Source organism: Salmo trutta, chromosome 4, assembly GCF_901001165.1.
Source record: "Salmo trutta chromosome 4, fSalTru1.1, whole genome shotgun sequence".
NCBI lineage: Eukaryota > Metazoa > Chordata > Actinopteri > Salmoniformes > Salmonidae > Salmo > Salmo trutta.
In genome coordinates, this window is record NC_042960.1 from 28,991,912 (window position 1) to 29,017,869 (window position 25,958).

A 25,958-nucleotide genomic window follows, 5' to 3' on the forward strand; every position below is an offset into this window, starting at 1 on the left:
TAACAAAAAAAATCCCAGGACATAAGCTTTCTGCCCATATCAGATTTGTCAAAATTATTGTTAATCTAACTGCACTGTCCAATTTACAGTAGATTTTACAGTGAAATAATACCATGTTATTGTTTGAGGAGAGTGCACAATTATGAACTTGAAAATCTATTAATAAACCACTTAGGCACATTTGGGCAGTCTTGATACAACATTTTGAACAGATATACAATGGTTCATTGGATCAGTCTAAAACCTTGCACATACACTTCTGCTATCTAGAGGCCAAAATCTACAGAATCAACTTCCGGTAGACAGGTGTATCGCCAATATGCTCAACTGAAAGGATACTGTTTGTTTACAGTATACTAAAATGACCTAAAAGTATGTAGTATGTACTCATTAAGTATGTAGTATTAGTATGGGTATTCAAGCACAGCTTATGTCTGTCGGCACCATCTTGCAAGGCCAGGCATTACCATGATGGAACCATTACCTGACTTTTTGCGGTTCAGCAGGTAGAAGAGCAGTTGCTCCACCTCGGGTAGTTTAGATGGATGAATAAGCCTGCATTCTTCCACCACTTTCCGAGCTAGGGAGGCAATGTCCGTGTTGGCGTTCAAGCTTTTTAGGCGGATGCTGCAAATAGAAAATACAGATGCAACATCATTTTGAGACATTTTCTAAGAAACAACATTGCTAGTTCCAATAACTCTTCCATGTGACAGGGAAGGAACGATAGTTTTGGTCTGTGTTTCCCCTGGGACCCTACTTAGTGGTGAACATGTAAAATGGTACAAAAGCACCCCTTTTCAGGTGAGTGACTGAAAAACAACATTAATCGTAACTAGTAGCTTAGTAACATTAAGTTACGTTAGGTTAGCCTCTTTTAGAATCCAAGAGTGAAATACTTACTCTCGTTTCTAACATGTAGGCTCAGCATTCCCGAACAGTCCCGTTAAAAGTCAGAATGTTGAACAAACTTTATTTCAAATTATTTTACCTGTTGTCTGCCGATTCTGGCCCTATGTCGGAGGTAATCTGAGACAAAATATCCACAGGGAAGTGTTATCAACCCGACCTTCAGTACACTGGTCTGTATATTGGTTTTTCACACGTGACAAATACTTGCCCAATATGGCCAAGCCTAAACAAACCACAGCCCGAACATTGTCCGAGGCAATCAGCTGACAAACACTTCCAGCTGATTGTGAGGAAACGTGATTTGGTTGACTATGTTCAGTTACATTCGGCTATTGTTTACATATATTGCATCATGTGCAATCCGTTAGGTGATTGAAAATACAAGTGACAGAACCTACCAGCACCGCAAAAAGCACCACAACATTTTTGGGGTAAACAACAATTTCTTGTGGATACCCTATCTCCATCTCCTACCATCAAAAGGACCAACATCACAGAAAACCGGTAAAGTGTAAATATAATTTTTTTCAACATTCTGGCTTGTAGAGACTCTTGCTTTTTTTTAGGCAGTCTCTTTCAGACTGAATAGCCATGGAGTAACCATGGTAACAGTCTGATGTTTAAGCAAACATCAGACATGTGTGTAGCTAGACCCTTGCTTACATTTTCTGACACTCCTTGCGTTCCCCAACCATCGGGTCTCCCATCTCACCGAGGATAGTTGCCTCCAACTCATACTGAACGATGAGGGCTTTCTCTGTCGGGTGGACATCCAAACTCCCTCCTTTCACTTTCCTATGGAATTAGATAAATGGCCAAGTGTCACATGAAGTGATCATGATGGAGAACCGGATGATAAACCGGTTTTGATTTACAACATTTAGTTTCAACTACTAAATTGTTAGCTAGACAGTAAGCTTGAAGCATATACTTAAATACAACATGTATTTTTTCATATCATTTTAAGACAATTGTCACATTGTTAAATGTCAATAACAGCTGATTGCTAGCCATAATTTGGGTGTAATCATTATTCCAAACAGTTGCATTTTCAACAAAAAACAAAGTTTCTATTGGAAAAATTCAGGTAGGTGCAGCAATGGCTAGAAGGGATCCAGCTTTTGTCAGATTTGACTTACACAGCAGGTTACGATAATTAAAGTAGCCGGTTAGGAGAATTCGGTTAAGGTTAGGAAAAGGGTTAGTTAGCTAAAATGTCCACCCAAAATTGAATTCATTTAATTTAACATAAGCTGAATCCCTTCTAGCCATGACCGGTAGGACCCTCCCCGTTCAATTTAAGAAACGTTTCGCAACAGAATAGGCGTAATGAATACGCCCCTGGGTGGGTATAATTTGTGGAACGTTCCAACAGGAATCTGTTCCAAAAACTTCGTAAATTACAAGGTTGCCCACAAACAACGCATACACATGATCATTCACCTAGCTAACTAGCTGCCGAATAGGCATCAACTCACCACGTAGCTTATTCTTAATGTTTGTCCATAGGCTACCAGAGACATTTTTTTTTAAATAAACGTGGTGAGTGAAAACTTAATGAAATGGCCCCCTCCCTGCCCGGAATCTTACTCGGCCGCTATACAACTTTGTATGCGTTGTTTGTTGGCAACCTTGTTATTTGCGAAGCTTTTGGAACAGATTCCTGTTGGAACGTTCGACAAATTATACCCACCCTACGCCCCTGGCTAGCTAACGTTAGCTGCTAGTTAGTTGCTTGCAACCGTTACCTTTTCAAATACCGTGCATCTTCTGCTTGCAATTTTTCCATTTCGGAAATAATGGAAAACTCATATAAAATGTTCTTTTACAGTAATTTCAACAGAACGACTGGATTTGTTAGCTAAATGTAGAGCTCTCATCGTTTATGCTTTTGCTTTGTGTTGCTAGGGTGAGACTGTCATCCCAGCATGCAAAGCAGAAATGAGAGAAAAAGCATAGCCCGTGAAATGCGGACAAGAGAGCAACTTATCGCCATCTGTAGGTCTGGAGGAGAACATGTACAGCTGGAAAGGGATTCAGTTACAGGTGGGTGACTTCAGGTTTGTTTATCCGTTGACTGGGTTTAGCAGATACTGTATGTTATCCATTGTCCAGTCCACATATATGTTGTTCCAGCCAGAGACCTCATGAAGGAACAACATGCATTATGTTATCTCTGGTATGACATAGTCAGGTAATGGATTCTTCAATTTCACACTTTTGTTGGATCTGATTTGTCCAGTTTTTCTAATCAGTGAAATTGAGTGCTTTTCCTTTAATCTAAGGAAACATCTTCCATATGTAGACCATTTCCTTTGTAACCAGCTGGTGATCTATTTTAATCCTTTTTTTATTAAGTTCAAGGCTGTGTTTGATTGGTTGGACATCTTTTTTAAGTAGCGTAGCTAACATGATGGACGTCCCAACAGAAAGTTCTGGTCACTGAGGTCACAGGGTTAGGTGACATTGACAATGGAATATACAGTTCAGGATGTAAATATGTGAACTTAGTGGCTAAATGTTATGTAACAGCTCAGAGCTAGGGAAAATGAAGTATTCAAATCCATTTTCTCATCTGGCTATTACACTGGAATGGACTCCTCCAACCCTGTTTTAAGATACATTGTGTATAACAATTCAACAGTCTGAATGCAGTCCATAAATAATGATTGCACATATGAAGGGTACAGAAAATGAGATATAGTTGAGTTATACTGTAAACCCTTTATCATCTTAACAGTCTGAACAGTCTAGTCAACAAGTCATTAATATTGACAGCACATGTGTTAAAGGGACAGAACATGTGATTGCACAACTTGAGCTAGCTGATTTTAGCCTTTCGAAGTGACAGGTGATGTCATCACTCTGAAATTTGAATCCGTAGGCGAGAAGGCTACACTGGTATTTCTTTTCTGATTGAAACAGAATTTACTGGCCATTGGACAACATATGAATTCTATGGGCAACACATTGCCTTTTACTATAAAGTCACCTGAAGTGAGTGAAAGGATGGGCGATGTTTACAGTTTGCCAATGCACATACGGTTATGTGCTGGCCAAGACTAGCTTACTGTAAAATATATGTAGGAGTGTTTAATGAGGAGTGTTTGATACTATTTACCATAAAGCCATTTGCATAGGATTGGCCATGCAGACTTGTTCTTTTTCTGATATCCTCTGCAGATCATGGTGCATCAACATCCAAGTCATTATTAAAGGCTATGTACAGTATGTGAACACTCGCAAGGGACGATAGTGCTTCTTTTTGGGATCTGAAATGTTGATTGAGCATGGTGACACGTACACATTGGGGATCTCCCTGGAGACATATGAAGGTAGATTCTTGAACCATAAGTCAGACTGACTGACACATATCTGGACCAGAAGTTCAGAGACAACAAAAACTGAGAGGCTAGGGCGATGCTTCAGCATCTGACTATAGGCAGAAAATAAATGTCAAACAGTTTGAGTTTTGGACCGGGTGTGCCTTATCATGTGTTATGTCCAAATGTCTCTATTCAAAGCTTTAAATATAAAGAAATATTTACATGTTGTTGAGTAAATGCATGCATGGTCTAACATACATTTAAATGACTTATCACTCACTGTGTAAATTAGGCTTCTTGAGACAAGAACACTGCATATGCAGTGCATGCTATGTATAGATACAAACATGAGAAGACATTTCTGAAAATAACTGCTACATTATATGGCTGTAAGTGCCGGGTGAATGTATGGTCCGTCTTGTGTGTTTCTGGTACTTGTGGGTTGAAAGTTCTAATACCACTCGGCATGCCTGCTGTTTTGAGGGAGGAAGCTTCTTCTGAAACAGATAGCTAGCGCCCCTCCCTCTGTCCCTGGCTCCTCTCTCACCCCTCCCAAGCCAAAGGCTCAAGCAGGTGACCCGTTAAGCCGGTGTCAGTTTTCAGCACCATCTCAAGAGGGGATCCCAGCCTATCCCTTTTTTCCACGCTGCCTGAAGCTACCACCCGACACCAGGATCCACAGACATAGCAGCACCACAGAAGCAACAACACTCTCACACTCGGTTCACACACACACTACTCGCTCGCTCGACTGGACACACACAGAGTAGGGACACTGCCACAGACACACTAGGTCACACACAGACTGTTGGTTCACACATAGCTTGCTCGCTGTGCTGGACACACACACAGGACAGGGATGTCTTCCAGCCTGGAAGACACACAAAGAGCAGGGATGTCTTCCAGCCCTCAACCTAACATGGAGTTCCAAGCTCTCCACCAGGTCCATCGGAACCGCTGTAAGAACACAGATGCGTCCATGTGATCCAAGTACAGTGTGTGCTTGCTGGCTGTCTGATATTGCACCATACTGTCCAGCTCCTATAGCAGAGATAATGTGCACCTAATCTAATTTATAGCCCTCTAAGTTATAACCCTGATTCAGATCCTATAATCAGTTGAAAATGTCTCCACCATCTAACCATACTGACCATCCCACCATTATTATGATCAAACAAGAGATGGAACATATGCCTCTAAATGACTGATACAATACGAAAAAGATAGTAGCACTCTGTAATGGGATACTACTACTGTACTTACAGTGGCCTTGCTTAATGAAAACTTGATTTCTCCAATGAGTGTTCAGTGGGTAAAACCAACCTGTCCAAAACAAGCCCTATCAATGGCATGGTATGTGACGTGTGTAAGCATTAACTCTGCCCTGTCATGAAGTGTGTAATTCACAACAGTCAGTTTCATAGTCATATTATTTACACATGGCAGCCAGGAATTTTTATGGGTTGAATAAAGGCCTGTTTTTATGTCTTCATAAATGTTACATTTACACAGGCAGCCAAATCTTTATTTTTTACAAATTTGACTTTTGACCAATCAGATCCTCTCTGAAAAGTAGCTTATGTGGAAAGAACTGATGTGATTGGTCAAAATACCAATTAGTGTGAAAAAATATCATAATTGGGCTGCCTGTGTTTGAGACAATTTCATATTTTCTTGAAGGGGAACAGAAACCAATAGTTGTCATATTAATCTTGTTATCAGATAGAGGTACAGACAGCAAAAAAATGTATTCCATACAGCTCTGTAGTCTCATAGTAGATTGATTGTTTCAACAAGATGAAGCGGACAAACTCAGAACAACAGTGAAATTACAAATCTGCATGTAAAAACAGTACAGACCTTTTGTACAATATGTGGTGAAATTCAGGCCTTTGGTAAGAGAAGACATATACAATGTGTTTGTCCAAACAGATGGAGGTACACAAAGTCTAGTAAACAGAAACACTATCCTTCCACTAATGAGATTAACAAATTAAGGGTGATGATAGGGTAAGGTGGCCGTAAAATGGCAGCTGACTGACAGAACGACACCTTTAACACACACATCTCTTCCACACTCTCTCTCTCTTTCTTCCCCTCCTCTGAGATGTCTTGTCCTTGTAACTATACTTAACCCTCTTTCCTCAAGGCGTCCCTATAAGGTCAGATGACTGAGTGTGTGTGCACGCCAATATTGTATCAGAATACAGTCTCTGTGCCAAACCTGATGCCTTGTGATCCTGAAACATTTCTCGGATAAAATGGTCTGCCAAGTGAACCCCTGATTCCAGAGGTCATGAATGTGCTTGGCATCCCTCTGGGCACACACTGGTTGTTTCAACGTACTGTGAAGTGGAATCAATGTGGAAAATAAGTCATCAATCAGTACTGTTTTCATCCAATGTTGTAGAAATTGAAAAAAGGGTAAAACTTAACCTTAAATACATTGACTTACCCTGACTAACATGTTGTTACATTTATCTAATTTCAACATAATCATCAGAACTACAGTATGTACAAGTTGAAATTGTTAAATTCCACATAGAAATGTTAAACATATTTTTCATCATATAGTCAATATACATATATTGGGTGGTTGAAATTGTTTAATTTGAGATTTTATTAGATATATTTTATTAGAGTTTCAACGTCATATCAACCTAAAAAAAAGGAGTACAGATAAAGTTGGAAGTTTACATACACCTTAGCCAAATACATTTAAACTCAGTTTTTCACAATTCCTGACATTTAATCCTACAAAAAATTCCCTGTCTTAGGCCAGTTAGGATCACCACTTTATTTTAAGAATGTGAAATGTCAGAATAATAGTAGAGAGAATGATTTATTTCAGCTTTTATTTCTTTCATCACATTCCCAGTGGCTCAGAAGTTTACATACACTCAATTAGTAATTGGTAGCATTGCCTTTAAATTGTTTATCTTGGTCAAACATTTTGGGTAGCCTTCCACAAGCTTCCCACAATAAGTTGGGTGAATTTTGGCCCATTCCTCCTGACAGAGCTGGTGTAACTGAGTCAGGTTTGTAGGCATCCTTGCTCGCATGTGATTTTTCAGCTCTGCCCACACATTTTCTGTGGGATTGAGGTCAAGGCTTTGTGATGGCCACTCCAATACCTTGACTTTGTCGTCCTTAAGCCCTTTTGTCACAACTTTGGAAGTATGCTTGGGGTCATTGTCCATTTGGGGGACCCATTTGCGAACAAGCTTTAACTTCCTGACTGATGTCGTGAGATGTTGCTTCAATATATCCACATCATTTTTCTACCTCATGACGCCATCTATTTTGTGAAGTACACCAGTCCCTCCTGCAGCAAAGCACCCCCACAACATAATGCTGCCACCCCCGTGCTTCACGGTTGGGATGGTGTTCTTCGGCTTGCAAGCCTCCCCCTTTTTCCTCCAAACATAACAATGGTCATTATTGCCAAACAGTTCTATTTTTGTTTCATCAGACCAGAGGACATTTCTCCAAAAAATACAATCTTTGTCCCCATGTGCAGTTGCAAACCGTAGTCTGGCTTTTTTATGGCGGTTTTGGAGCAGTGGCTTCTTCCTTGCTGAGCGGCCTTTCAGGTTATGTTGATATAGGACTCGTTTTACTGTGGATATAGATATGAAGATGCTGGAGAAAACAGGTATCTATAAGGTCCTTTGCTGTTCTTCTGGGATTGATTTGCACTTTTTGCACCAAGTTATGTTCATGTCTAGGAGACAGAACACGTCTCCTTCCTGAGCGGTGTGACGGCTGCGTGGTCCCATGGTGTTTATACGTGCATACTATTGTTTGTACAGATGAACGTGGTACCTTCAGGCATTTGGAAATTGCTCCCAAGGATGAACCAGACTTGTGGAGGTCTACAATTTTTTTTCTGAGGTCTTGGCTGATTTCTTTAGATTTTTCCATGATGTCAAGCAAAGAGGCAGTGAGTTTGAAGGTAGGCCTTGAAATATATCCACAGGTATACCTCCGATTGACTCAAATTATGTCAATTAGCCTATCAGAATCTTCTAAAGCCATGACATAATTTTCTGGAATTTTCCAAGCTGTTTAAAGGCACAGTCAACTTAGTGTATGTAAACTTCTGACCCACTGGAATTGTGATACAGTGAAATAACCTGTCTGTAAACAATTGTAGGAAAAATATCTTGTGTCATGCACAAAGTAGACATCCTAACCGACTTGCCAAAACTATAGTTTGTTAATTAACAAGACATTTGTGGAGTGGTTGAAAAATGAGTTTTAATGACTCCAACCTAAGTGTATGTAAACTTCCGACTTCAACTGTATATTGAAATACAATGTGAAGCCACAGTCCAATGATTTCTGCCTGAAAAGTGACTCCTACTGGTATATGAGCTTTGGAAACAAGCTGTGGTCGTTTGAGCTGAGCTATCATGTCAACACATTTAGACAATGATCAGCTTCCGTACTCATTTGCGTAGAATAGATTGTCTGTTATGTGTTATTCATAATATACAGTGTATATACTATGCAAGCAGAAGATACATCTCCTTCAAATGTTGATATTTGGTTGCATTTACACTTCAATATCCAGTTTGTCTACAAATGAATGATTGATATGTTGGATTCAAGTCTCCATCTCAACCAAAAATCTAATTTAAAGAATAGCACTTAATCAAATCAAACATGAAATGCACTTCAAATAAAGTTTGATTTGAGTTAGTCCTATTCTTCAACTTCGATGTCTGTTTGAGATGGAGACATGAATCCAACATATGAATAACTTACAGATAAAATTTGAAATCAACCAACCATCCTTCATACAGAAGACCATATCCAAATGTAAAAGTGTATTATTCATATCATGAATTTGACATCCTATGTATAGGGCTAATGGTAACTACTTCTAAACTTCCAAAGATCCAATCAACCTTGAATGAATGACAGTAGCTACAAGTTGAAATGATGCTGTCCTTTGTTGGGCAAATCAGATATCAATGTAGTCCACATAAATCCAACCTCACTCCGGATTTACTTTCCCATCAGCTTGTGTAAGAAAAGTTAGAACTGAAGTTAGAACTGAATTTGGTAAAAGGGCTTTTATGTACTCTGCACCATCGTCTTGGAACGCCTTACAAAATACTTTTAAACTGGAAGAACTTGTCCCGATTGATATTTTTAAATCACTGATGAATGATCTTGAGACTGATTCCCTGACATGTCAATGTTTTTAATTTGCTGTTTTGATTTTGTTATACTCTTGTGAATTCTATGGTTTTTACTAGATTACTTGTAGTTTTTCATGTTGTTTGTCTGTAATTTTTGTAATGACTTGGTGCTGCCTATCTTGGCCAGGACGCTCTTGAAAAAGAGATTTTAAATCTCAATGAGCCTTTCCTGGTTAAATAAAGGTTAAATAAAAGAAAAGAAAAAAATACAGGAATTACTTTAATTCTGGTATTTTGGTAGTCTACACAAATTAGTATGTAAGATGATCAATGTTTAAATGTGTTTACATGATAGCTCAGCTGAATCGAACACAGCTTGTTTGCCAAGGGGGGTACATAGAGGTAGGCATCTGGATGGTAGACTTCTCACTGAAGTGCACTACCCCTCATATACCAGTAGGAGTCAATGTTCAGATTGGAATTGTAGGACTGTGACTTCGCATTCTATTTCAATATACCTCTTTATTTAGGTTGATGGCATGACGTTGAAACAATGATGTTGATTCAAACATACCATTTTACTATCAACATTGAAACAAGGTCAAATAGAATATGATTAATCAAATATGAAATTCAAAATCATTTCAACCACCCAATATTGAATATAGGGTGACAAATATTTTTCCGTTTCCTATTTGGAATTTTCAACACAATTTCAACATATTCATAGTTCTGACGATTATGTTGAAATTAGATTGATGTAACAACCTGTTCGTCAAGTTAAGTCAATGCAGTTAAGTTTAAGTTTTACCCTAATTTCAATGTTTACAACGCTGGTTGAAATGAGATGAAACAGTACTGAACTAAAATACAAACGCAACATGCAGCAATTTAAAAGATTTTACTGAGTTACAGTTCATATAAGGAAATCAGACATTTTATATAAATTAATTAGGCTGTAATCTATGGATTTCACATGACTGGGAATATAGATATGCATATGTTGGTCACAGGTACTTTAAAAATAAAACAGCAAAGCACAGGTACTCACAGGCACAACGGACATTAGAACAATAATCGACAAGACAATGGTGAACAAAGGGCACACTTAAACAATTACTAATCAGGGGAGAATATGGGGACCAGGTGTGCATAATGACACAATTCAGTTCCTAGAGGCCGGTGACATAGACCTCTGAAACTAGTGCACGGAATGAGCAACAGTACCAGTGCGGGTCGGAGTTGCGTGCAGTCGTCAGACGGACCAGTTGCGGCGGCGTTGAACGGACCAGTTGCCGCGGCGTCAGACGGACCAGATGTGGCGCGGCGGACCGGCCATTTGCAGCTGCTGAAGTTGCGTAGTCGGACGGACAAGTTGCAGCTGCTGAAGTTGCGGCGGCGCCGGACGGACCAGTCGCAGCATCGTTGGACGAGCCATTCCCGCTGTCTCCCTTAATAGTCGATTTATTCTGTCACGAGGGTATAAAGGGATCGGGAGACAGGCGCAGGAATGCGCAATAATTTTTTTTTATTGACCCAAATTACAGTGTGGCATGTAAAGGCACGGGGACAAAGACCAAACAAACACATATACAAAACCAGGTAGGCAAGTTGAGAAGAAGTTATCATTTACAATTGCGACCTGGTCAAGATAAAGCAAAGCAGTTCGACAACATACAACAACAGAGTTACACATGGAGTAAAACAAACATACAGTCAATAATACAGTAGAAAAAAATACGTCAATATACAATGTGAGCAAATGAGGTGAGATAAGGGAGGTAAAGGCAAAAAAAGGCCATGGTGGCAAAGTAAATACAATATAGCAAGTAAAACACTGGAATGGTAGATTTGTAGTAGAAGAAAGTAGAAATAGAAATAATGGGGTGCAATGGAGCAAAATAAATAAATACAGTAGGGGAAGAGGTAGTTGTTTGGGCTAAATTATAGATGGGCTATGTACAGGTGCAGTGATCTGTGAGCTGCTCTGACAGCTGGTGCTTAAAGCTAGTGAGGGAGATGAGTGTTTCCAGTTTCAGAGATTTTTGTAGTTCGTTCCAATCATTGGCAGCAGAGAACTGGAATGAGAGATGGCCAAAGGAGGAATTGGCTTTGGGGGTGATCAGAGAGATATACCTGCTGGAGCGCGTGCTACAGGTGGGTGCTGCTATGGTGACCAGTAAGCGGAGATAAGGGGGGACTTTACCTAGCAGGGTCTTGTAGATGACCTGAAGCCAGTGGGTTTGGCGACGATTATGAAGCGAAGGCCAGCCAACGAGAGCGTACAGGTCGCAGTGGTGGGTAGTATATGGGACTTTGGTGACAAAACAGATGGCACTGTGATAGACTGCATCCAGTTTGTTCAGTAGGGTATTGGAGGCTATTTTGTAAATGACATCGCCAAAGTGGAGGATCGGTAAGATGGTCAGTTTTACGAGGGTATGTTTGGCAGCATGAGTGAAGGATGCTTTGTTGCGAAATAGGAAGCCAATTCTAGATTTAACTTTGGATTGGAGATGTTTGATGTGAGTCTGGAAGGAGAGTTTACAGTCTAACCAGACACCTAGGTATTTGTAGTTGTCCACATATTCTAAGTCAGAACCGTCCAGAGTAGTGATGCTGGACAGGCGGGCAGGTGCAGGCAGCGATCGGTTGAAGAGCATGCATTTAGTTTTACTTGTATTTAGGAGCAGTTGGAGGCCACGGAAGGAGAGTTGTATGGCATTGAAGCTTGTCTGGAGGGTTGTTAACACAGTGTCCAAAGAAGGGCCAGAAGTGTACAGAATGGTGTCGTCTGCGTAGAGGTGGATCAGAGAATCACCAGCAGCGAGAGCAACATCATTGATGTATACAGAGAAAAGAGTCGGCCTGAGACTTGAACCCTGTGGCACCCCCATAGAGACTGCCAGAGGTCCGGACAACAGGCCCTCAAATTTGACACACTGAACTCTATCAGAGAAGTAGTTGGTGAACCAGGCGATGCAATCGTTTGAGAAACCAAGGCTATTGAGTCTGCCGATGAGGATGTGGGGATTGACAGAGTCGAAAGCTTTGGCCAGGTCAATGAATACGGCAGCACAGTATTGTTTCTTATCGATGGCGGTTACGATATCGTTTAGGATCTTGAGCGTGGCTGAGGTGCACCCATGACCAGCTCTGAAACCAGATTGCATAGCGGAGAAGGTGCGGTGGGATTCGAAATGGTCGGTAATCTGTTTGTTGACTTGGCTTTCGAAGACCTTAGAAAGGCAAGGTAGGATGGATATAGGTCTGTAGCAATTTGGGTCAAGAGTGTCCCCTCCCTTGAAGAGGGGGATGACAGCAGCTGCTTTCCAATCTATAGGAATCTCAGACGACACGAAAGAGAGGTTGAACAGGCTAGTAATAGGGGTTGCAATAATTTCTGCAGATAATTTAAGAAAGATAGGGTCCAGATTGTCTAGCCCGGCTGATTTGTAAGGGTCCAGATTTTGCAGCTCTTTCAGAACATCAGCTGAATGGATTTGGGAGAAGGAGAAATGGGGAAGGCTTGGGCGAGTAGCTGTGGGGGGTGCAGTGCTGTTGACTGCAGTAGGGGTAGCCAGGCGGTAAGCATGGCCAGCTGCAGAAAAATGCTTCTTGAAATTCTCAATTATAGTGGGTTTATGGGTGGTGACAGAGTTTCCTATCCTCAGTGCAGTGGGCAGTTGGGAGGTGTTCTTATTCTCCATGGACTTTACAATGTCCAATAACTTTTTTGAATTTGTGTTGCAGGAAGCAAATTTCTGCTTGAAAAAGCTAGCCTTGGCTTTTCTAACTGCCTGTGTATATTGGTTTCTAACTTCCCTGAAAAGTTGCATATCACGGGGGCTGTTCGATGCTAATGCAGAACGCCACAGGATGTTTTTGTGTTGGTTAAGGGCAGTCAGGTCTGGGGAGAACCAAGCGCTATATCTGTTCCTGGTTGTACATTTTTTGAATGGGGCATGCTTATTTAAGATGGTGAGGAAGGCATTTAAAAAAATAACCAGGCATCCTCTACTGACGGGATGAGGTCAATATCCTTCCAGGATACCCCGGCCAGGTCGATTAGAAAGGCCTGCTCGCTGAAGTGTTTTAGGGAGCGTTTGACAGTGATGAGTGGAGGTCGTTTGACCGCGGACCCATAGCAGATGCAGGCAATGAGGCAGTGATCGCTGAGATCCTGATTTGAAAACAGCAGAGGTGTATTTAGAGGGCAAGTTGGTTAGGATGATATCTATGAGGGTGCCAGTGTTTATGGCTTTGGGGTGGTACCTGGTGGGTTCATTAATAATTTGTGTGAGATTGAGGGCATCAAGCTTGGATTGTAGGATGGCTGAGGTGTTAAGCATGTCCCAGTTTAGGTCACCTAGTAGCACGAGCTCAGAAGATATATGGGGGGCAATCAGTTCACATATGGTGTCCAGAGCACAGCTGGGGGCCGAGGGTGGTCTATAGCAGGCGGCAACGGTAAGAGACTTGTTTTTAGAGAGATGGATTTTTAAAAGTAGAAGTTCAAATTCTTTGGGAACAGACCTGGATAGTAGGACAGAACTCTGCAGGCTATCTCTACAATAGATTGCATCACCACCCCCTTTGGCCGTTCTATCTTGTCTAAAAACGTTGTAGTTAGGGATGAAGATTTCAGAGTTTTTGGTGGACTTCCTAAGCCAGGATTCAGACACGGCTAGGACATCCGGGTTGGCAGACTGTGCTAAAGCAGTGAATAAAACAAATTTAGGGAGGAGGCTTCTAATGTTAACATGCATGAAACCAAGGCTATTACGGTTACAGAAGTCATCAAAAGAGAGCACCTGGGGAATAGGAGTGGAGCTAGGCACTGCAGGGCCTGGATTCACCTCAATTCATCTGGTGATGTTGAGAAGGATGAGGATAAGGGTACGGCTAAAAGCTATAAGAATTGGTCGTCTGTGACGTCCGGAATAGAGAGAAAAAGAAGCAGGTTTCTGGGGTTGATAAAATAGCTTCAAGGTATAATGTACAGATAAAGGTATGGTAGGATGTGAATACAGTGGAGGTAAACCTATGCATTTAGTGATGATGAGAGAGATAATTTCTCTAGAAACATCATTGAAACCAGAAGATGTCATAGCATGTGTGGGTGGAGGAACTGAGAGGTTGGATAAGGTATAGTGAGCAGGGCTAGAGGCTCTACAGTGAAATAAGCCAATAAACATTAACCAGAACAGCAATGGACAAGGCATATTGACATTAAGGAGAGGCATGCTTAGCCGAGTGATCAAAGGGTCCAGTGAGAATTAGATAGCTAGCCAAGCCATAGGTAGCAAGCTGGTAGAAGATGGAGGGAGGTCTGTTTTTAGCCACCTTGTGCGTTTCCGTCAGTAGATTAGTGGGGTTCCGTGTGGTAGGGGGGACCGGTCCAATTGGCAAAATAGTTATAGTTATAGTGGCCCAAGAAAGTTGTCCGATAGACCTATTCAGACAGCAGCCGATAAGATAGCTAACGAATTAGCGGGCCGCAGATGGGCGTTCAGGTTACGTCGCAACGGAGGGGCCAGTTGGATAACTCCCTCGGGCAGATAATGTCGGCAGTCCAGTCGTGAAGGCCCGATGGGGCTCCGCATCGGCAGTAAAAACGGGTCCAGATAGGTGGTTGTAGCCCAGGAGTGGCTGAAGGAACTCTTCAGCTGGCTAGCTCCGGAATAATTTATGTTAGCTCCAGGACCGACGTTTGCCAATAGTCACTCAGGTAGCAGCTAGCTCGCTGCAAGATCCAGGTGTAAATGTCCAGAGCCTGCGGTAGAAATCCGGGGATATGGAGAGAGAATAGGTCTGGTATGCTCTGGTCTGAGTCGCGCTGTACAAAAACTGGCGATAGCTTTTCGAGCTAATGGATAGCTGAGGACCGCTAACCGTGGCTAGCTGAACTCAAACGTTAGCCAGTGAAATGGCTAGCCTCTGGCTAGCTTCTGTTGTGGATTTCAGATTTTAGTTAAATAAATACTATATTTTTTTAAGTTGGTGAGGCGGATTGCAGGAGAGTGTTTTGAGGTTGAGTTTTTAAAAGAAAAAAAATGTAAAAAGATATGCGAAGAAAGTATGTAAATATATATATACACGGGACACGACAGGAGGAGAACAAAGAACGTCTGAACTGCTACGCCATCTTGGAACGGAATGACGCCATACCAGGATTCATCCGAGAAAAGCACACTTCTCCAGCGTGCCAGTGGCCGTCAAAGGTGAGCATTTGCCGACTGAAGTCGGTTATGACTAAACTGCAGTCTGGTCACGGCCCTGGTGAGGATGACGAGCACACAGATGAGCTTCCCTAAGACGGTTTCTGACAGTTTGTGCATAAATTCTTCGGTTGTGCAAACCCACAGTTTCATCAGCTGTCCGGGTGTCACGACTTCCGCCGAAGTTGGTCCCTCTCCTTGTTCTGGCAGCGTTCGGTGGTCGACGTCACCGACCTTCTAGCCATTGCCAATCCACTTTTCATTTTCCATTGGTTTTGTCTTGTCTTCCATCACATCTGGTTCCAATTCCATCAATTACATGTTGTGTATTTAACCCTCTGTCGTCCCCCCCCCCCCCATGTCCTTGCCCGTAATTGTTTGTTGTAGTGCTTGTGCACGGTATACTGGTATGTACTGGGTTTTGTTTGACCCATTTATTTGTATTATTCTGTTGACGCTGGTTTATGGTTATTAAACACAACCATTGGAAATCAGTTTCCGCTCTCCTGCGCCTGACTTCTCTGCCGCCAGTAGCATCGCATTACACCGGGTGGCTGGTCTCAGACGATGGGCTGGAGTGGTTACACGTGGTCTGCGGTTGTGAGGTCGGTTGAAAGGGCTGCCAAATATTTAAAAAATTATGTTAAAGGAGGCTTATGGTAGAGAAATGAACATTCAATTCTCTGGCAACAGCTCAGGGGAAATTTGAGACATCTGTGGCATTGTGTTGTGTGACAAAACTACACTTTTTAGAATGGCCTTTTATTGTCCCCAGAACAAGGTGCATCTGTGAAATGATCATACTGTTTAATCCGCTTCTTGGCAAAGGAGAAATCTATTTGAGCACCAAATTTGAGAGAAATAATATTTTTGTGCATCTGAATAATTTCTGGGTTCTTTTACTTCAGCTCATAGAACATAGGACCAACACTTTACATGTTGCGTTTATATTTTTATTCAGTATATTTTACATGTTTGTTTCACGTCAAACTGTACTTTGAAAAATTACATTGAAACAATATTGATTCAAACAGTGTCTGCCAGTGGGATGGGCCGACCCTCAAATTGTCTGCTTTGTCTTGGTTTTAACCCCTGATTAACTCCTGATTTTTTTGTAGGTGGCCATGGAAATCCCATTCCTGGAACTCTGCCCAGTCAGGTGCCTTTTAGTGTTTTGGAGACCATCCAGCTGCATGGAGGTAAATGACGTTATAATGAGACGACAGAGCAATGTTGCATCATGGTGTCATAAATTTAGCCGTGGCACGTCTTTAGCTGCCAATCGCACCGCCCCCTCTGACCCACATCCTCTTTAAACGTGTCACTTAAGCCCGGAGAAATGTCTGTTGATTCTTTTGGATTTAATGAGCTCTTAGAACATAGGGCAAAACAAGTTCCCTCTCACTGTAAAGACTCTACTCACGAAAAGCTACAACACATACAGAAAAATATACATTTTACTGAAACTGGTGAGAAAAAAAAGCATACTTCAGTGTCAAAGTTCATGCAACAACAGCATGGGCTTGAATAACAAAATGTATAGTAAATGTGTGTACTTATTTACAGTGCATTTCTTGCCATTGGGCTCATACAGTACATACCAGTGGCGGTCGGTGCCATTTAAGATGAGGGATGATGATTATTTTGTTATGTTTATGAACATGGCCTTATTTCTATTACAGTACTTAGCTATGGCCATGTGAAAAGGTCAATGATGTGTAACAGACTCTTCAACTAATGTGTGTGTGTGTGTGTGTGTGTGTGTGTGTGTGTGTGTGTGTGTGTGTGTGTGTGTGTGTGTGTCACAGTCAAGTAGAGAAGCAGTTCTAGTACAAAGCGCAGAAGTTCTACGAGGACGTGGAGCCGTCAGAGGGAATGATGGGAGATTTCATTGAGATCTCCCACGTCGACCTAGAAGGCTCCAGGTACTTTCTGAGCAGGTTTACTGTAAGTCTACTAAAGAACACGTGTCACTGAAATGACACTTCTAGCTTGGATTCTTTTTTTTATGACATTTTTTTTGCCTTTATTGAATACTATATTGTAGTGAATGCTGTATCCGTGCACACAACAGAGCTTATATGTGTCACAGAACCCAAGATTATATTTCTACTGTTATCTGTGTATTGCATGAAATGCATAATCTTTCTGATATAAAAATACCTTCTCCCATGAGCCAAACCTTTTGTCATCTACAAAGGTGGACGCACCTTCGCCCAAAACACATTATGTACTGTAGCTAATGGTCATCTTGACCACCTGCCAGACCAGCTGTATAATAATACGTGCCCAGATCCCAGATGTTAATCCCCATGTACCCCGTGTAAATGTTACACTCATCTACATTCAGTACGCATGGTCTTAGAGTGTGTGTGTGCGTGTACTTACATGAATGTTAATGGGAATGTGTGTGACATGGAAACAGGTCTATTTATAGTGTCATCTGGTGTATTTCTCATTGTGATCTGCTGGGATTTGGGGGTTAAAGGAAGTAGAGAATACATGGGGCGGACTTTGTGAGCCTAATGTTAACACACTCATACCAATTTTACACAGCACCTAAGATATCACTGCTACTGTCCAGAATACTGCTACCGTACATGACAGATGAAGGAGGATACTGTCCATTGTGATGATCTGGCCTACACCTGTCTACTGTACCTTTTGTTGCCAGCAGAGTTCTATACTGATTCCTGGAGAAGACTATAATAATCTGCAAACAATGTTTACATTTCATTTGTTACATTTAAAGGAGCAATCCATTTTGGATGTATAAATTAATGATATTTACCCAGTGATTCTTGAATAATATAACTTAGAAATGCCTCATGAGCTTCGTTCAACCATCAGAACCCAAAATATAATCTTGTTTAACTCCAATGTTTGTAAACAAAGTAATTATAAACAAACACTGAAAGCCCTCAAAACATGATTTTAAACTATAATTTTGATATCATGGATGGCCAGTCCTTGCATCCATAGCTCTGTCTTTGAATTTGAATGTGGTTAGATTTCTCCAGCCCCATCCTCCCCACTTTTTACCGAAACAGTAGTGGGAGGAATCTTTCTTATTATTTTAACTGCTGATTGCCGCTTTAATCAGTCACTAGAAAAATCTAGGCAAAGCAGGGTGACTTTGACAATGATGCTTTTAGGTAACAGACTCGCTGTTTCCATTCAGTAATCAGACTAGTGATGTCAGATGTCCTCACACAAATGCCACACTGCTTTGTCCAAATGTCAAAGGTCCTGCAGATGACTGATATAGCGTTACTTACACAACACACTGTCTCAATTTACACATCATGCATAGGGCTGTGGCGGTCATAAAATCTTGTCAGCCAGTGATTGTCAAGCAAATAACTGCCGGTCTCATGGTAACTGACCGTTAATTAACAAACACATTTAGCATCTCCCGGCCTCCACACATAGCCTACAAGCCACTGATGCAGACCTTTGGAACATCTACATTTTAAAAAGTCTAATAAATCCATGTAATATACCCTACACCTTCACAATAAATCCATTATTTATTTTAGAAAGGTCTAAAGAAACATGATATGAAGAAAATGTAGTCTATTTCAGAAGAACAAAATAGCATACTCTGAGTTGTCCTTTTGTTAGGCCCTGATCTGGCTATACCATATGGCCAGTGGCGATTTTAGCATGTAAATCTTGGTGGGGCAAGCAAAGCCACTACACAACACAACACTAAACAATACATTCATTAGACTATAATGGTGACAAACGGTTCCCACAAATTGTTAGGGCCTACATAAAGCTGTCCCAACAGCAGAGTCCCATCAGCAGTCCCAACACCTTACCACTGTTACACCTGGCTATCAACGGAACCTTGTCTGACAGCGAAACAGTTCATTTTTTGACTCACTTGAACAGGAAGGTGGCGCGTCGGTCCTTCGTGGGCAAATTTTGTCTTCAAGTCTGGCATTCTCTGGATTTATGGTGCTTTCAAGACAACTGGGAACTCGGAAAAAACAAGATTGAATCATGATGTTAGTGATATTCAGGTCGGAGCTCTAGAAAGAGGCCTGAGTTCCCGACTTGGAATTCCGAGTTGGATGACTGTTCAAAATGTAATTTCCCAGTTCCTAGTTGTCTTGAACTCACTGAAGTCTTGTCACGACTTCCGCCGAAGTCGGTCCCTCTCCTTGTTCAGGCGGCGTTCGACGTCACCGGCTTTCTAGCCACTGCCGATCCACTTTTCATTTTCCATTTGTTCTGTCTTTGTCTTATCACACCTGGCTTCACTCACTAATCACTTGTTTATTATTTAACCCTCTGTTCCCCATGTTGTATTTGTGAGTGATTTTTATTTTGTTACGTGGATTATTGTCAGGCGTTGCACTTTTGTTTTAGACGGTGTTTTGGCACTTGTATGTGTTATGTGCTGTAATTTAGTAACCGGTATTAAAGTGTGCCTGTTTATATCACTCCGCTCTCCTGCACTTGACTTCGCCTCCCATATACACGCATTACACGTCTGAGATTTCCAAGTTTCCAGATGTTTTGAAAGCTTCAAAATTCATGCTGGATTGACAGCATGGCCAATGTTGAATGTTAAACCCAGAATTGGACCACACATCCACTTCACTGAATAGCAGGCTAGTGATTGTTTTACAATGCTTGCAGTTAGCCACTGAGTCCTTCCAAACCACTCATTGTTGAATTGGCGATTTCCAACTTGTTGTGTAATGTTCATGGCCGATGAGCACCGATACGTTTTATCTATAATTTATCTTCATATGACAAGGATTGAAAAGGATTGAAAAGGATTTGCTAATATTTTGAAATTATGTTGATCAATCAGTCCAATCTACTGTAGATATAACGTGATTTGACGTCATTTTATCTGTGGCCAATGACTTTGAGCCTTCTTAGATGGGCACTTCAAATGTAACTACACTGTATGACAGCATCCAAGGGGCTTGAATTTTCGAGCTCTCCCTGTAGATTTTGCGATGACGTAGTGTCCCCATGAGTGACTGAACACTGAGCCAATCATGGTGCAACTAGAGAACATTACCAACCCTTAAGCTCCCTATTTTCTGCTGGCTGCCCCACCACCACAGAAAGCACAGAGTTAGGCTGAAACACCTGCATTTTGGAGCTTCCTTCCTCAAGAAATAAAAAAGGAGACCATGTTTGTATGTGGCTTTATTAACTCAATGATAACATTTTTTTACATTGTTTGCAAACTGATATGTGACACGTATTAATGCCAAAATAACATGCAAAACAGGCACACAAAAAATATATATTTAAAGTACCAGTCAAAAGCAAGATGGTGCCGACAGAGATGGTTGCCTAGCTTCACGTCCTCAGGAAACTATGCAGTAATTTGTTTTTTTATGTATTATTTCTTACAATGTTAGCCCAGAAAATCTTAAGTGTTATTACATACAGCCGGGAAGAACTATTGGATATACGAGCAACGTCAACTTACCAACATTACAACCAGGAATATGACTTTCCCGAAGCAGATCCTTTGTTCGGACCTCCACCCTGGACATTGGTGATAATCCCAGAGGCCGACCCAAAACAACGTTGTCGCCGCAGGAGATGCCTCCTGGTGAGACTTAGAAGGCGAGAACACCATCCACCGCTTCTGAGCATACTACTCGCCAATGTCCAGTCTCTAGACAACAAGGTGGACGAAATTATGAACGAGTTAACTTCCAGAGAGAAATCAGAGATTATAACATTCTCTGTTTCACGGAAACATGGCTCACTCGGGATATATTGTCAGAGTCGGTACAGCCACTGGGTTTCTTCATGCGTCGCGCCGACACAAACAAACATCTCTCTGGTAAGAAGAAAAGCGAGGGTGTATGCCTCGTGATTAACGACTCCTGGTGTAATCATAACATACAGGAACTCAAGTCCTTTTGTTCACCTGACCTAGAATTTCTTACAATCAAATGCCGACCGCATTGTCTTCCAAGAGAATTCTCTCTGATTATAGTCACAGCCGTGTATATCCCCCTCCCCCCAAGCAGATACCTCGACGGCCCTGAAAGAACTTCAATAGACTTTATGTAAACTGGAAACCATATACCCTGAGGCTGCATTTATTGTAGCTGGGGATTTTACAAAGCTAATTTGAGAACAAGGTTACCCAAATTCTACCAGCACATTGATTGTTGCACCCACTCGAGCAAAACATTGGACCACTGCTACGCTAACTTCGGTGATGCATACAAGGCCCTCCCCCACCCTCCCTTTGGCAAATCTGATCATGACTCCGTCTTGTTGCTCCCTTCCTATAGGCAGAAACTAAAGCAGGTTGCACCTGTGCTTAGGTCTATCCAACACTGGTCTGACCAATCGGATTCCATGCTTCAAGATTGCTTCGATCACGTGGACTGGGATATGTTCTGGATAGCCTCAGACAATAACATCGACATATACGCTGACTCGGTGAGTGAGTTATTAGGAAGTGCATTGGAGATGTTGTACCCACTGTGACTATTAAAATCTTCCCTAACCAGAAACTGTGGATTGATGGCAGCATTTGCGCAAAACTGAAAGCGCGAACCACCGCATTTAATCATGGCAAGGCGACTGGAAACATGACCGAATACAAACAGCGTAGCTATTCCCTCCACAAGGCAATCAAACAAGCAAAGAGTCAGTATAGAGACAAAGTAGAGTCGCAGTTCAACGGCTCAAACACAAGACGTATGTTGCAGGGTCTACAGACAATCATGGATTACAAAAAGAAAACCAGCCACGTCGTAGAGATTAACGTCTTGCTCCCAGACAAATTAAACACCTTCTTTGCGCACTTTGAGGACAATACAGTGCCACCGACACGGCCCGCTACAAAAGCTTGTGGGCTCTCCTTCAATGTGGCAGACGTGAGTAAAACATTTAAACATTTTAACCCTCGCAAGGTTGCTAGCCCAGACGGCATCCCTAGCCGCGTCCTCAGAGCATGCTCAGACCAGCTGGTTCGTGTGTTTATGGACATATTCAATCAATCCCTATCCCAGTCTGCTGTCCCCACATGCTTCAAGACGGCCACCATTGTTCCTGTTCCCAAGAAAGCTATGGTAACTGAACTAAATGACCATCGCCACGTAGCACTCACTTCTGTCATCATGAAGTACTTTGAGAGACTAGTCAAGGATCATATCACCTCCACCCTACCTGATAGCCTAGACACACTCCAATTTGCTTACCACTACAATATGTGCACAGACAATGCAGTTGCCATCACACTGCACCCTGCCCTATCCCATCTGGGCAAGAGGAATACCTATGTAAGAATGCTGTTCATTGACTACAGCTCAGCATTCAACACCATAGTACCCTCTTAACTCATCATTAAGCTTGAGACCCTGGGTCTCGACCCCGCCCTGGACTTTCAGATGGGTCACCCCCAGGTGGTGAAGGTAGGAAACAGCATCTCCACTCCGCTGATCCTCAACACTGAAGCCCCACAGGGTGTGTTCTCAGCCCTCTCCTGTACTCCCTGTTAACCCATGACTGCATGGCCATGCACGTCTCCAACTCAATCATCAAGTTTGCAGACGACACTACAATGGTAGGCTTGATTATCAACAACGACAAGACAGCCTACAGGGAGGAGGTGAGGGCCCTCAGAGTGTGGTGTCAGGAAAATAACCTCTCAATCATCAAATCAAATCAAATGTATTTATATAGCCCTTCTTACATCAGCTGATATCTCAAAGTGCTGTACAGAAACCCAGCCTAAAACCCCAAACGGCAAGCAATGCAGGTGTAGAAGCACGGTGGCTAGGAAAAACTCCCTAGAAAGGCCAGAACCTAGGAAGAAACTTAGAGAGGAACCAGGCTATGAGGGGTGGCCAGTCCTCTTCTGGCTGTGCCGGGTGGAGATTATAACAGAACATGGCCAAGATGTTGAAAGGTTCATAAATGACCAGCATGGTCAAATAATAATAATCACAGTCGAGGGTGCAACAGGTCAGTACCTCAGGAGTAAATGTCAGTTGACTTTTCATAGCCGTTCATTCTGAGTATCTCTACCGCTCCTGCTGTCTCTAGAGAGTTGAAAACAGCAGGTCTGGGACAGGTAGCACGTCCGGTGAACAGGTCAGGGTTCCATAGCCGCAGGTAGAACAGTTGAAACTGGAACAGCAGCATGGCCAGGTACTCTAGGGACAGCAAGGAGTCATCATGCCAGGTAGTCCTGAGGCATGGTCCTAGGGCTCAGGTCCTCCGAGACAGAGAAAGAAAGAAAGAGAGAATTAGAGAATTAGAGAGAGCATACTTAAATTCACACAGGACACCGGATAAGACAGGAGAAATACTCCAGATATAACAGACTGACCCTAGCCCCCCGACACATAAACTACTGCAGCATAAATACTGGAGGCTGAGACTGGAGGGGTCAGGAGACACTGTAGCCCCATCCGATGATACCCCCGGACAGGGCCAAACAGGCAGGATATAACCCCACCCACTTTGCCAAAGCACAGCCCCCACACCACTAGAGGGATATCTTCAACCATCAACTTACCATCCTGAGACATGGCCGAGTATAGCCCACAAAGATCTCCGCCACAGCACCACCCAAGGGGGGGCGCCAACCCAGACAGGAAGACCACGTCAGTGACTCAACCCACTCAAGTGACGCACCCCTCCTAGGGACGGCATGGAAGAGCACCAGTAAGCCAGTGACTCAGCCCCTGTAATAGGGTTAGAGGCAGAGAATCCCAGTGGAGAGAGGGGAACCGGCCAGGCAGAGACAGCAAGGGCGGTTCGTTGCTCCAATCAACATCAACAAAACAAAGGAGATGATCATGGTCTTCAGGAAACAGCAGAGGGATTACCGCCCTATCCACATCAACACATCGACTTCAAGTTCCTCGCCGTACACATCACTGACAAACTGAAATGGTCCACCCACACAGACAGCATGGCTAAAACACTCACAAACATCTACAGATGCACAAACGAGCGCATCCTGTCGGGCTGTATCACCGCCTGGTACGGCAGCTGCACCGCCCTCAACCGCAAGGCTCTTCAGATGGTAGTGGGACAAACTACCTGCCCTCCAGGACACGTACAGCACCCGATGTCACAGGTAGGCCAAAAAGATCATCAAGGACAACAGACACCCAAGCCGTTGCCTGTTCACCCCGCTATCATCCAGAAGGCGAGGTCAGTACAGGTGCATCAAAGCTGGGACCGAGAGACTGAAAAACAGCTTCTATCTCAAGGCCATCAGACTGTTCAACAGCCATCACTAACATAGAGAGGCTACTGCCAACATACAGACTCAAATCACTGACCACTTTAATAAATGGATTTAATAATGGTATCACTTGTCACTTTAAATAATGCCACTTTAATAATGTTTACATATCCGACATTACTCATCTCATATGTATATACTTTATTTTATATCATCTATTGCATCTTGTCTTTGCCGAACGGCCATCGCGCATCCATATATTTATATGTACACTACCAATCAAAAGTTTGGGGTCACTTAGAAATGTCCTTGTTTTTGAAAGAAAAGCACATTTTTTACCATTAAAATAACATCAAATTGATCAGAAAAACAGTGTAGACATTGTTAATGTTGTAAATGACTATTGTAGCAGGAAACGGCAGTTTTTTTAATGGAAAATCTACATAGGCGTACAGAGGCCCATTATCAGCAACCATCACTCCTGTGTTCCAATGGCACGTTGTGTTAGCTAAACAAAGTTTTCTATTTTAAAAGGCTAATTGATCATTAGAAAACCCTTTTGCAATTATGTTAGCACAGCGGAAACTGTAGTGCTGATTAAAGAAGCAATTCACCGTATCTGCCTATGTCGGCCTTGTGCATCTGCGTTGGAAAGTGGCATAGCTAAAGAGCTGTTTGTCAGACCAGGAGACATCCTGAAAATCATTCTTCTCACGAAAACGTTTGAATCGTACGAACGGTTTGGCCTACAAACTAATATGACCACTCTATGGAAAGAGGAACCTCTCACGAACACGATGCTGTTCTCCATTTTACTCTAGTTCCCCACAGGACTCATCTGAATGTAACCCAGTACCGGTTTTAAAAAAGAAGAGAAGTATTTGTGTCAAAACAAAGTGTTAAATATGTGTCAAGAAAAACTAAAATATTTCCTGAGCTTTCTTATATCTCCTAAATATAGGACACTTCAAAATTATTTGTTTTTTACTGTCTGTTTTGAAATTATGACTAGGCGTTGTAAAGTTATGAAACTAGGCATATGTCACACGTCACTACTTCACAGAAGAGGCTTTTGAACCCAAACATAAATTTTTTGGGGCAGAAATGCCTTCTTGAACATGTGAACTTTCATGTGCCCAAATAACAA

General features: G+C 42.2%; 1 protein-coding gene and 1 long non-coding RNA gene across 7 annotated transcripts in view; one reads left to right on the forward strand and one right to left on the reverse strand.

Annotated features, from left to right (window-relative positions):
* Window positions 1-2,828, reverse strand: part of LOC115192196 (kinesin-associated protein 3) — a 41,803-nt gene extending 38,975 nt beyond the window's left edge. For all 6 annotated transcript variants that reach the window (XM_029750416.1, XM_029750415.1, XM_029750417.1 and 3 more), the window contains exons 1-3: window positions 2,661-2,828; window positions 1,576-1,707; window positions 485-627 (exon numbers count right to left, since the gene is read on the reverse strand). In XM_029750416.1, coding sequence (XP_029606276.1) covers window positions 485-627; window positions 1,576-1,707; window positions 2,661-2,701 — 316 coding nt within the window. In that variant the 5' untranslated portion in view covers window positions 2,702-2,828. The remainder of the gene's footprint in view (window positions 1-484; window positions 628-1,575; window positions 1,708-2,660) is intronic.
* LOC115192197 (uncharacterized) lies at window positions 1,181-19,022 on the forward strand. Its single transcript, XR_003877894.1, has 4 exons — window positions 1,181-1,416; window positions 2,821-2,958; window positions 16,728-16,808; window positions 17,418-19,022. It is a non-coding gene; the product is annotated as an uncharacterized LOC115192197 (long non-coding RNA).
* Window positions 19,023-25,958: the final 6,936 nt, after the last annotated feature.